Here is a 14197-nt window from a genome sequence, read left to right as displayed (position 1 = left end):
AATCCATTTCTGTACTGAAATACACCATACACATGGTTGTTGAGAAATGACTGAGACTGAGATTTATGTTCTGGGTAATTCCACATAAAGCAAGATGTTAACCTCTGTCCCGAATGACTTCTCACATTCCATACCAGTGCCCCACGTCCAAGGTGACAACATGAGGGAATGCTGGAATCTCTCTTTTCCCATCTCTTCCAGTGGCAATTTAATTAGAATCAAAAATATGTATATTAAAAAAATCCAACTAAAAAAAGCATATCCACAGACATACTAGTAACACTACAACAGCTTAGGAATTTTTCTTGCATTTTGAGAAGAAATGATGGTAGGAAAGCACACAGAGGCAACACAAGATAGAGAAATAAGGTGATGGAAGAACGGAAAACTCAAAAGTTTCTGTCAGTCTGATACTATCATATAGAAAAACATAACACCTTTCTCCACTCTGTTCAGAGCTTCGCCAGTTACCTGAATCCAAGAAGAATGGCAGTTGCAATTACAAGGGCAGAGAAGGAAAGAGCATATCCAATGGTGTATATGATGGACAAATTCAGGAGCTGTTCTTCTGGTGCATCCTGAGAGCATATAAAGGAGAAAAGTAAAGGAGAAAAGTATATATATATATAAAAAAAAAAAAAAAAAAAAAAAGTGAGGGGGATTTGAGGGGAGAGACAGAGCTCATGGGCTTCAGTTCTTTCCTCCCAGTTGCTTTCTAACTTTTCTTAATGACACCCAGAAGTCATTCTCCTACTTTCAAGTTTAAATGCATTCATCAAATAAGTCTTCCATTTTTCCTATGTTCTAAGGAAATAAAAATTTAATCTGAATTCCCCAGATGCTCCCAGGTGTTCAGTCAAACAGTTGGACTTTGCAGCCAGGCTAGAAAATAGATCATGTGATATTATTTGATAATAAAGTTGGAGAAGCATGACTTAACAGACAAGCAGGTGTTAAACAGATGGCAGGAAGAACAGACACAACTCAATTCTGCAGTAAAAATGGCAAAGCTTATGTTTTCAGACTTGCACACATTGAGCCAGTCACCTTACCGCTGTAATGGAGGTGTTCTTTCAGTTATATTTAGAAATAAAACAAGCCAGGTCCCATTTGCTGGCTCTGAGGCAAAGTGTGCCTTGCATTCATATAACTAAACTCTTCTCTGCCCCCAGATTATCCCTCTTCTTCCTCAACTATACCACCTCCTGGGAAGGGACTCATGAACTACACGTTACAGCACTGCCTGAGAGTAAATGAACTGATGCAAGCCAGAGCAGCAGGGATGCTTGCACCCTCCCGACAGTCCCAGTCTCAGGCTGCAGCTCTCTTTGGATTTCCTGTTGAAGATGCATCCACTTCAGCCCTAGCTTGAAAGCTCTGGACAAAATCTTTAGGGAGAGAACTGTCTGAAAAGCTATGGGCACATCTGAAATATAACACAGGCTTGTTGCTTTGACTCCGAGACACTAATGTTCTCTTATTCTAGCCCATTTCTAAGCACATATCTTTGTCTGAAGAGATTCAGGCATTTTACTTCCCTACTTCAAGCTACTGAATAAGCAGATGACTCCCAAGATTTGTGCCGTACAAAGGAATATATTCCTTGTACTTCAAGAATAAGTACAGCTATTCAGATGCATTTTGCACAGCTAGGAGAATTTAATGTGAACATACAAGCTGTTCTTCAGGGATTTGATAGGTTAATGTTTTAAAAGGAATGATATGAGAGCTGTCTTACGAAGAGAAAAGAAATATCTCTTCAGTGTCAAAGCTCAACAAAAAGAAGCTTAGGCAAACTACTGAGGCCTGACAATTTAAAACATCTCATACACAGATCAAAAACACATCTCATACCTAAAGAAAATCACGTTATTTTATAAGTATTTGCTCATAAACCCTTGGGACTGTTTTAGCTACTGTTATAATATGCAGTAAACTTATAAAAAAAAACTCGTCTTTGTGCACAAGAGGTATAGTAAAGCAGGTTATTGGGGGCTCTATATACATTAGCTAGAAAAGCAAACACAGCTATTCATATTTGGGAACTGAAACCATGCATGCAGGTTTTCAAAATCCAGATCAGCTCATAGAAATTTGGAGGTAGGTTCCAAATGACCAAGCGTTATCATTAGGTATCTGTCTCCTTGGTATGACCCAAAACAGCCCTGGAAGAAAGCATAATGGCAAACCAGGAAAAGTTAATTGATCAGGCTTATACTAGCTAGTATGATAATGTTCTCTGCTTGGGTACCCCAGAATGTGCTATGGACATGGAATAAGACTGTGAATTAAAGGGAAAAATTAAATCTTATGTATTTGGATAACTAGAAATTATCTCTTCCCATTTCCTCCTAGCTTGCAGCCATCTATTCCTCCTGAAGAATGAGACACTGAGTTCCACGTACTCCAGAGGACACACCCTCTTGGGACGTGGCACTTGGGAATTTCATATACTTGAACAGTTTTGGCTAGGTATGTAATAGTCCCCAGCATGCTGGGGTGGAGAGCGTACACCCAATTTATACAATGAAAAGGATCACCCTTGGAGGCTTATAGTTGTGATGATATCACGTCATGGGAACACATGCAGGGCACTAGCTGACGCCAATGGCTGACCAAAATCCCTTTGCTCTCATTTATTTGATGCCAGGTGTCTCAGCTCCCTGCAGAGTATAAAGCACTAGGGCAAGAAAATAAACCGACAAGGCTAATTCCACTAGGGCACGAAAATAAACCGACAAGCCTAATTCCATAGCCCACGTCAAATTAATTAAAAAAAAAAAAAAAAAGCCACAAAACACTCTCCCCCAACCCACCCACCCACACAAAAGCAGGAACTGTCTCCTATCCAAAGCTGAAAAACAAATATCCTTCAGTTCGATTCATCTTAATAGCTGCTTACAGGACAGAGAAGACAAACAGTAATTTTATCCTTGCAACATTCCACCGACAGAAAGAAAGGCAATGGAACAATACTAGATGACTTCTCCAATTTGAGATTACCCTGTTGTGGATAAGACCTCTGTCTTCCTCAGGAGCACTGTAGGGAGAGAGCCTGGCTTGGCTGAGCACAGCATTTGGCCAGGCTTCCCTGCACCATGGCAAGGACCATCCAGTTTGCATCTCCTGGTTGTTCCACCTACATTTGAACCTGGGCTCATCTACCTCATACATTGTCTTTGCTGAAGAGGAGATGCGTGGTCCCATATTACCAGGCCCATTGAAACGAGGCACCCAGAATAAGTCAAAAAAAGATTTCTTTGACTGGTTAAAAATGTGTGGGCATCAATGAATAATTTTGTCCTTTTCTGTTTGGTTCGAATCAACAGCAGCAGCCAGCGTCAGAAACTCTTACCTGGTCTGAGGCCTCACACTCCGATAGGTTCCTCCAGGGCAGGGTCGAGTTCTCCTTCAGTAGCCACGTCCCCTCAGAGGTGCAAAACCGGTACACCTGCCCATGCAGCACTGCCAGAAACAAAAGGGGCCATAGAGTTGGCTGGAGGGGAGCCTGAACACAGGGAAGCAAGCTGGTGCAACTTTCCTTCCTCCCAGGAACAAGAGTAGCCTGCAAGGATGTGGCTGCAAGGGCAATGAGTGGCACATGTGTCTGGACAAACACTAACCAACAACGATCTCAAACAGTTGATGCTCTCTTTGTATGTGTTTCACAACAGGTGTACATTCCAGTTCTCTGAAATATCAGAGTTTAAGACTCACAAATTTTGGAAATTTTGAGCCTCAGCTACAAAATTCAAAGGGAAGAGAAAGCGTGGAAAGAGTAAAAGTGCTGATTCTTTTCTGAAATCATGCAGACTGATGAATAAAGAAACCTCAGAGAAAGTATACTAACACTAGCTCCCCAAAATGTAAATGCCTACGCAAACACCTGTGCTATAAAACAAAGCCATAAATCTCTGCCTAAACTACCCATGCAGTCTTTTTACTCCTTCTGTCTACATGTTTGGATAACAAAATCAGCAATAAATAAAATGCCTTTCAAAAGCTGTTAGCAGCTTGATCTTGTAAAAGCAGGAATGACAAAATGGCTTATAATAAAATTACACCAGACTGAGGCACCAAAATGGGAGTACAAGAGGTGAGGAGAACTCAACCATAGCATATAAAAGGAAACCCTCTCTCTGGTGCTAGAAGTATTGGGGAAGCCTAACAACTCTTACTGCTGCACACAAGCAACCTGGAGCTGCCCCAATATCAGTGCATAGTTAAGGGTAACGGTGCTTGAGGCTTTGCAAATGAAGTTCCTTGCTAATTACAGTTCTGACCCAGCAAACTGACATATTCTGGGTTATGAAGCTACACCTCAATAAATAGTGCTGGGTCAATCCCTTCACCAGCGTTAGTCTCAACCAGGGCAATGTTGTGAAGCAGACACTATATTTTGAGGTATGAGGAGCTGAGTTTAAATTCAACTTGACATGGGTAACCAAACACCTCTGGATTTCAGCTTTTGCTCAATTCCATCTTTGCCTGCTGAAACAGCCTCCTCTTGGCAGCCCCATCCTTACTTCCAGCTGGAACTCTCTAGAGCTTGGCTGTTCTCTTCAATGGAAAGTTCTGGCATTTAACACAAGTTCAAATATTAAAATTTATTTGTAATTACGAAAATAACCTACTGGGTTGTTATACTAGCTGACAGCTTGTAATTTGTTCAATAATTCTTTGTCAGTGGTATATTAGTAGTAGGCGCTGTAAGTAAAGAATGATGTGTTAAAAATAATCTAGACTTTGATATTCTAATGGGCTGTTTCTAATTAGTATACTAAATGGCAACTGACAACAGTTTTGATAAGCATAGTCTATTTGCTTTTGTAATTAGTGTATTGAATGTATTTTGAGATAACGTAAAAATAAAGTTATGCCTGGTGGAGGATTTTCTTTCCCTTTCAGCATTTCTGTTTGCATATGTTTAAACACAAACAGAAGGAGGGACTAGGCCAGTGCACTTACACATTGACAACTATTAACAATGTTAAGGATATCTCATGTGATGGAGGATAGCAAATTGGAAACCAACATTTTTTTCCATTTAAGATTTAATGGACATCAAATTGAAGCAATCCATCTAAAACTTCTATGCAAAGACAGCTCTAGGAATCAGGAATCAGCAAATATTCTATTACAGAAGCCAGTGAAGTTGAAAACCAGGGAGTTAAAAGTCTGGATGGTGATAGGACTTCGAAACTCAGTCTGACTGCCAATGCAATAAGCTGTAACCAAGTATTATAAGACAAAATTACTACAAGAACAATCTCACACAAAAACAAATTTCACTATATTCCTGAAGAGAGAAAACTTGCTAGATGAGAATTGATTTTTTTTTCCCCTAAACATTATCTCACATTCTCTGAAGCTGTGAAACTTTTTTTTTTCTTTTTAATTATTTCTTACTGTCAAGGTCTAATTAAAATGAAAGCTTTGGCCTTGGTGCATTTATTTTTTCTCCAAATCAATCTGTGACACACTTTAATTCTATTTTTCTTTTTATTGATATCAATTCTCTTGAAAAAATATAGAGGAAAATGTATTGTATGCTGAAGCCTGGCACCTATTGGAGAACAGAAAAGTTTAGTGAATAGAAAAGCAAATGGAACATGAAATTTGCCATCAGACAGAAAGACAAGGCAATTCCTTCAGTTATGAAGAGAAACAAATGTCAGTTATCACCATCTTATATAGATTGGATCATCTTGTAACTTAAGTATTTGAATTGAAATTTTTCTAATTATGTCATGTAGCTTAAAATTAAAGACTGAAAAGCAGTCAGTTAAGGAAAAAGAATATAAAAAAAAAGCATTTTGATTATGTTGAAGTGACTATTTTTTACTATGCTAATGGATCTTTTTGTACAAGATTTCTTTCACCTAAGAAAACCAATCACATTCTTTCATTTGATAATTGGAGACTAGCCCTGTTATATTGGCAAGGAGAGCTCTTGCCATATTTAGGAGTCAAGAACAAATGGGACTGAGGGCTGCTACGGTCTTCTGGGTAGCAGCAAGCCAGTTGCACCAGGCTGTTCTAGCCTCACTGCTTGCCAAGACAGCAGTGGTCAGTACAGGACCCAAAGCAACTAAAGATCTGTCTATATTTAGGAAGAGTCTTAAGAAGCAAAAAGATTCAATCAAATCAAAAATCCTAAATAGATGAGACCACATGCATGAATGCGAGAGTGTATGTATGTTTTGTCTCAGGAATCATTTATGAGAAAGGAAGTGAAGGAAAGGAAAGGAAGGGGAAGGCAACTGAGTCTTTAAGACAGCATTAGGATTCTGGTTGATTTATGGAGAGATGCTCATGAAAGAGCTGAGAGACTATGCAATCCATGACATAAAGAGGGTACAGGGGTGATGTATTGGAGGCAAAAAACTACCCTCAGGAATGGGAAATCAAGTCTCTCCACTATGGACACATATTATTTTCAGTTGTTGCAAAACACCAATGACCTCGCATGACATTAGCGCAGGTTGACTGTAAGGGCCCTGAAGGGTTTGGCACTGGATACGCACTGCACACAAGACCCTTCATCCAGCACCAGCACTATGCAGGACCTAGGAGACAAACCCAACCAATGGGACACTGGTGTCTTCACATGCCACATGATCAGCTGCAGGGGTCCCCCAAAAAGGAGGGGCCATAGCCTCACAAGCCCCAGCTTCCATGCATCACGGCTGCTGCAGGGCGCACCTTCAGGGCAGGCCCTTCCTGGTCCCACCCAGGTTTCTCTCAGTTTCCTAGAAGCACAGGGCAACCAGTCAGTGTCAACTGATCCACCTGTCAACAGACTCCATCACAAGCTGCCACCTTCTACTGCTCATAAACATGAAAAAAAGCTTTGTATGTGTGACTGACAGCTCAGAAGAGATGCTGCCTTAACTTGATGCTCTTCCCTGGTCATGCCTCACTGAAGGGAGGGGCAGAGAAGGGTCTCAGTGCCTAAAACTGTTCTGCTATGTCTGCATAGCAACTGATAAAAACCCTAAGTGGAGATTTCAGATCTTGTTATTAAATGAAATTTTGATTAAAACTAATAACATACAAGCTAAGTTCTCACCTTTGCTTAGTGAAAGCAGTTCCAACTAATTTTGAAGGAATCACGGGCATTTTGATTCAAGATACTATCTTAAGGAAAGCAAATGGTTTGTATTAAAGGTACTTATGTTTATGGTTGTAAGTATATACAAATACAGTATTCTTACAACAATTTTTCATGTGGGTTTATTATGATTGCCCCTCTGCACAGCTGATTGTGGCTTTAGATGACAGAGATGTTAGAATCATAGAATGGTTTGGGTTGAAAGGGACCTTAAAGACCATTTGGTTCCACACCCTGCCATGGGCAGGGACACCTCCCATCAGACCAGGTTGCCCAAAGCCCCATCCAGCCTGGCCTTGAACACCTCCAGGGATGGGGCATCCATAGCTTCTCTGGGCAACATGTTCCAGTGCTTCGCCACTCTCATAGTAAAGAATTTATTTCTAATATATAATCTAAATTTACCTTTTCAAAGTTTAAAACCATTACTCCTTGTCCTATCTTCAATCTCCTACAATGATAAAAGGACACTATGTGTATGTATCTTCTTTTTGCGTGGGCCTGATCCAAAGCTCTAAAGTCAGCAGGAGTCTCTTGTCCTTTAGCCTTCATATAGAGCCTTTACTGCAAAAGATCAGTTAATAATACATTCAGAAGCAAACCGACGACGACTTGCTAGAAAATGCCTGTGTGCCATGACAGAAGAGAGGCATGCACACAGCTTCCAGGTCAGTCACTGAGCAGTTTTAGTTTCTTGCTTGCAGGTGGTTTAGTCAGAGGTGATTCACACTTGTCCATGCCTGAATTCTGCAGTGACTCAAGCCCTCTTACCTTTCATGAAGTGCAAATACCAAATGTACAACAACCAGCTTCAGTTTGAACAGATTAGCGTAATGAATAACATTTTTAGAATGTTTGGGGGGTTACTGCCTCCTTGCTATCCTACAATACCCCTTTCCAGTATCATAATGCTTTTCATTATCATACAGTCAATGTTTCAACTCACACTAATTATCACATTCTAGAATTGGCTATCATCTTCCGCAACAAAAATAAATAAAAGCTACAGCCACCGTATGGGGAGTATGATTTTATTTAACTTGTAAATTAATGCATTCACTGACAAAATTGCACAACCTTTGGAACAGGAGCTTAATGAAGCCAGTTTATTTGAACAGTGTCAATCACACCTCATTAAAATTACATGTTAAAATATGGATTGATACCTAAAACAGGCTCTGTAGAATGATAAAAGACAGAGAGGAGAGGCCAAGAGTTAGCACTGAAGTTAATATCATCATCTACCTTGCTCTCTGATGAGTTTTCAAATCAAATCAAACATAATGTCTAGCTAAACACTTTTACACATGGGGGAAATACGTTATCACATTTCAAAAGGCTCACAAACCTTTCCTTACTAGCCTCCTTTTACTAGAAATAAAAACAAATTAAATGATTTCTCTGCTTAAAATGACCAACCTGATCTGCCTTTTATAACATCAGTGTGTCAAGGTCAGTGTGAGATTACTCACCTAACTGTCCCTGAGGATAAACTGGAACATTATTCATTTTAAAAACAAATTACAGCATGTCCTATCCAATCGCATTTATTCAGGCAGAGAGAAAAGAGATTGGAAAAAGGACAAGAGACCAAGAGTTTCACCTAGCTGCTGTGTATAAAGTGTTATAGAACCCTCCTCTGTTAATAGCTGTTCTCTATTTCAAGCAGGAGTAAATGTTTAGGAGAAGATAACAATTTTCTCCATAAAAAGGGGACTCTGCAGTATATGAGCACCACAAGTCTTCCAGCAGACTGTTTTTTTCTTGAAGTGAGAGAAATGCCCTTTGATGGGGACAGCAGCTTACCTGAACATAGGAGTTTGCACCTCCCAAAAGCCCTGTTCAGTTCTCAAAGGGTTGACCTAGGCACTACTCACCTCAAAGGAGTCACTGTTGTGTGAAAAAGTTGTGTGTCATGTAGGCACACATGTACAAGACACTCCTTGGTGTCTTGTACTGCGAACACATCCTAAAACCAAGATTCATGCACTTGCCTGTGAGCATGCAGCTGGAAATACGACACGAAGGAGCAGCCTGAACACAAAGCCTCTAGGGAGCAGGAGGAGCTCCAGCCTGCACGACTGTCCAAGAACCACATTCATCTAAATGCCCATTTATGCTGGGCTTGCTGCCACAACGTCTGAAATTATATTACCTCAACAAGCAGTTTAACTACAAGTACTTTATTTAGTACCCCTTCCCACTCCTCCTGCTCCCTCATAGAGTATTAGTCATCTCAACTTCTTCGTTTCAGTGATGATAAAGCAATGACAAACAGATATGTCTTGCATTTTGTCTTGGAGGCAGAAAGCTGGTGGTCATTTCAAGTTCTTGCAGCAGGAAGAAACTCATTTTCAATTATATTCTACAGTTTGGGTAAGTGGGGAAACAGACCTGAATATAACATCACTAGCTCCTAACCCAAGAGATCTAAGAACCCCTCCAGCCTCTTTCAGTGTAAATCTAATATAATAAATAAAATAAAATAAAAATACTGCAATGAAAAGAGAGTCATGTACCCACCATGCTACCAAGAGATGGATGCAAGCTTACATAGACCTAACAGATACCTCTAAATGCTGCAAGGGGACATCCAATTAAGCAAGTGCAGGCTATGCTATGGACTGTACAAGGCCACCCTGCATGCCCAGTAAGACCTCAGTGCATGAATTTTGTGCTGTGCTACCAAAAGTGAAGAATCAGAGACTCTGCTCATGGAGGTGATGTCTTGCATCACCCAAGGGATACTGCCTGCACACAAATTCTCATTTTAAAATATTCAAATTGAAATTATATTAATGTTACAAGATTAATCACTCAAGAATTAAGAAATGCTAACCTAAACCTATTTATGCATTTTTTTAATTCCAGACAATAAAACTGTTTCTATGTATGCAGTCATGCTTTTTTTTTTTTTTTTTTTTTCCCCCCCAGAATCCACTGATACTCTCTCCCTCTCCCCACTTTTTTTCTTCAGGGTGAAGAATAATAGAGGGGGGTCATTTAACAAGAGATTAGTCCTCTTTACCACTGTGAGACATCAAGTTGTATTTAAACATACTGCCAACAAATTCATTGTTTTCTTAAACCACCAATTCGGCTTCCTAATGAACACAGAGTGCTGGTTTCTCATATTTGTTCCCAGAGTTCCAAAAATGAAGTGCATATTCTAGTCATATATAAAAGCCAGATTTATACAACAAAGAAAATTATGCAGCCACAAAATCTGTTCTGCATGGACATTCAGTTCTCTTAGTGAAGGGATCATCCTTGCCAGCTCTGCAATATCTTGCCTCACTCAACATAAACTCTCACAGTTAATGAGGCAATGATCTTTCAGAGAAGAGTTCTTTTTACTGCATATCTCACAAACAGATCCATTCTGTATAGTGAAGGAATAAGAAATCTGTGGAGAAATGATGGAATATAGCTTCATAATTAAGAACTATTTCCATACTGGTTGCCAATAAATGTTGTGCGAGCAAAGTAGACTGCACTAAATCATGAAGTATTCATTACGTTGTAACCCTATATATCATTAGGTAGGAATTAATATCTTAAAAAAACAAACAAACCATACCATCCTAAAAAACAACACAGAATATTACCCTAAGAGCAATTATACTCTCTAAGCATTTCAGCTGAGTAACTTGTATTGAGAAAGAGCTGTATTGACTATGCAAGACCACACTGAAACCTAACATAACCTTTTGAAATATACTTTAAAAACCAAGTCATAAAAATGCACCCATGTATGTGTGCATTAGGTTTAATAATGGAGAGTGTTTATGAACTATAAAAGATACATGAATTAATGTAATAAAAGAAGGCTGTTTATGAAAAACAAATCTTTATGATAATGGTACAGCTTTGTGAAGGTTTGGTAAGATACCAAAAAGCACCATTAAAAGTTTCTCAGAATAAATAAAAGTGGGTTGAAATAAATTTATTGCACCAGCAAACGTGATTGGAAGTTTAATGTAAAATAAACTTGTAAAAACACTGCTAAGAGGTTCTGCATTTTAAAGGTATTGGATCAGTAAGTTAATGTAATTAATATAAAACATCTCATTAAAGTATGTTAAAATAAAGCAAAAAAATGCAATAAAAAGTTATCTTAAAAGGCTGTACAACAAAACTGAAGGCTTTGCAGAGTAAAATGGATCTCTTCCTCTGCTATGTCCATGTTCCAAGAATTTATAAAAAAATAAGAAAAACTAACAAACAAAACTTGCATACAGTGAAAGAAAAACAAGCTAAAAGAAAAAGAAACAACTAGGCAAGTCATTAGCATGATGTGTGGTGAGCAAGAAGCAATTTTGAGAAAAACCAACAGATAACTAGTATGTTAAATATGCATAGCTAGGAGGGAAAGGTGAGTAGGCGTGCAAGTAAACAGTTGTTTGATGAAGCTGCTGAGCAAAACATGAAGCTCCAGAAGACACAGGCTGAAACCAGTGCCAAGCACTGCAAACAAGCTGCCAATCCTTGTCAATACGAAAATCACTGGTATTTAATTATCCTCAAAAACAACAGCATAAGTTAGGTTTATTGAATCACTGGCTATCACCTCTCAATGGACATTGATAAAGATACACAAACAAAAAACGGGAATCCAAACCTGGATTGAATCAAACTTCATTTAGAGACAACTATAATTCCACAAGTATTACCCACTACCTACAGGAAGCAAAGGAACTGGATACTTAAAATCAGAACAAATAAAATGAGGCATCTTGTGCATTTCAAAGAGTGGAGACATTTTTATTTAACAAGCTGTCCACTCTCACGTTGGTTAAAGGTTTTACCTCTGTATAACTGAGCATGAAGCTGTAAAGAAAAACTGTATCAACTGGTAAAAGCTTGCTTTCCTATGGAAATAGCTCTTACACTCTGCAGACCTGGAATTATACAGATGCAGGCTGTGTGACCATTATAGGAGGTAGTACTAGGCAAAACAAAACAAAAAACAACAAATAAACAAAACAAACAAAAAAACACCAACAATCAACTAGTTCAGGTGTATGAAGAAACACAGCCCTTGATTTTTCAGCTCAGGACACTGCCCCGTGTCATCAGTATATTCACACATTTTGCCATTGGGTTTCTCTGTTACACAACATGAGGATACTGATGTTTTGTTTCAGACTCTGTAGCAGACATACCCTAACACCAACACTTGTCTGCCTTCCTCCCCAACCCTCTTCCCTCTGCCTTCTTTGCCCATCTCCTTTCAGCTGCTGTCACACCATTCCACTTTCTCCTCCACTCGCATTCCCCTGTTCCTCTCCTTGATTCTCCTCTTCAGCTTTATTCCTCCAACCCTCCCTACTGCTGCAATGCTTACCCATGCACTACTGATCAACACACCTGTTGCTGATCCTCTCCCTTCATTCTGCATTTTCCTGTTCCTCTCAGCTCTTTGGTTTGTTGTCCTCCATAAACAATGGAGATGAATCAAATAGCACACTGATTCCAGCCTCTCTCCTCTTACCTTTTCCCACATCTCCTTTCTCATCAACCTGTTCCCCAGCCCTCCTCATCATATCCAAGCAGCTTCTCCTACCCCAGATAAACAGTGATGAGGAATGCAATCAAGATACTCCTTTGCACTCCATTCTGGAGCCTACCATGGCCAGCAAGGGCATGAGAAGTCTATTCTATTGTGTTAAATCTCATTCAAGCAAAATTTTGCAAAAACTTTTTAGTAAAACCAATCTTTTAAAGGAAAAAGAAAATAAGCAAAACAAAAAGTACCAAGTAATTTCATTATAGAAATCACCGTCGCTCTTGTCAACAGTTACTGAAGGTCACTAAAACTTTAGTGTTATGTCTGGATTTACCTTTCCTTTACAACTAATCTTTATACCAATCTCTCTATCCCAAAGTTGAGATCTACCCTGATCTAAAAATTGGGAATTCTTACACCATTCCATTAGTAATCTTCCTTAAGTTTCATATTCCATTTTTATTTCCACTAAATTTTCATTGCTTGAAAAGTATTTGGATGGACATACAATCTTTTTGACTTAAATTTTTATTTTCATGCCAACGTGCAATCCTTTCTTGGAGTATCCACTGCTAATGCTACCTCACATTTTTAAAAGCTTAGAGAGGCTCACTGTCATTCATCATCCACATAACACCAGTATTTTCCACATTTTTGCCCATGCTCCAGTTCTGTTTAAAGGAAATTGTTGATACCTTGCTTCATTAGGCTCCAGGGCAATCATCAGGCAGGTTTCGCGTGTGGAAGCCAGTTTTTTTGCTTTCAGAGGAAATATGCTGATGAGCGCTTGATCCTTCTCTTGCCTTCTGCTTTTTCCAATTGTCAGAAAGTAAATTAGTTCCAGAAAGGTCAGATGAATCTGGCCAGACACCAGACACCACTATCATTATTATTGTCATTGAACTATTCAAGTACCCAGGTTCTCTCATAAACATGCTGTCCAGAAAAACTTCATTCTTATTCACGGAAAATTTAAAGTGATGTATGGGAATACTAACAGTTAACATTTGGAGCATGCTTGAGGAGGATTTGGCGTTCCTTTCGAAATTCATAGCAGGGACCAGGTTCTCTGAGGGAAAATCTAGTCTACCACAGAAAACTCTCAAGGGGAAAGTTACCAGCAAGACATTCAAATGGAAAAGGGTAATAGAGCAAATAAGTAAAGCTGTGTACATAATTAACAAGTGCAATCATTGTACAGCTTAGAACATTTTCAAGTTAAAAGCTGCATTTGTGAATCTGGCGTGAAAGGAAGGATGTTCTATAATTAAGCTACTCACATGCAGACACCTTTTAAGTCAGTCTACATTTTTGCTTGACTACTTTGCCGATCAAAAATATGAAAAAATACAAACATAGTTAATAACTTCAAGAGGCAGACAGCATGATTGCCTTCTACATAAGATATTTACATTTGTAATATTTAAGCAGATTGAACTACATAAGCATCTTCACCTGAATTCAGCTAAGGTTCATGGGACAAGCAAATAGCCCCTCAAGTTCACTACCAGAAATACATTTGTTATGTGAGAGAACGCGTACACATTGGATGTAAGATGAGCATTTCCCATCAC

The 14197-nt window shown here is 39.1% G+C and overlaps 1 protein-coding gene across 1 annotated transcript in view; it reads right to left on the bottom strand.

The window, feature by feature from the left end:
* The window catches only part of GLP1R (glucagon like peptide 1 receptor), a gene marked incomplete at both ends in the record, with an annotated part of 85979 nt that overhangs the window by 27501 nt on the left and 44281 nt on the right, over window positions 1-14197 (bottom strand). The window contains 2 exons of the mRNA XM_084283419.1: window positions 472-578; window positions 3356-3465. Of these exons, the coding sequence (XP_084139545.1) occupies window positions 472-578; window positions 3356-3465 (217 nt within the window). The remainder of the gene's footprint in view (window positions 1-471; window positions 579-3355; window positions 3466-14197) is intronic.

Source organism: Netta rufina (genome assembly GCF_964035555.1).
Source record: "Netta rufina genome assembly, chromosome: 3".
Classification (NCBI taxonomy): domain Eukaryota; kingdom Metazoa; phylum Chordata; class Aves; order Anseriformes; family Anatidae; genus Netta; species Netta rufina.
The sequence above is the reverse complement of the archived record's forward strand: the minus strand, read 5'-3'. Positions and strand labels throughout refer to the sequence as shown.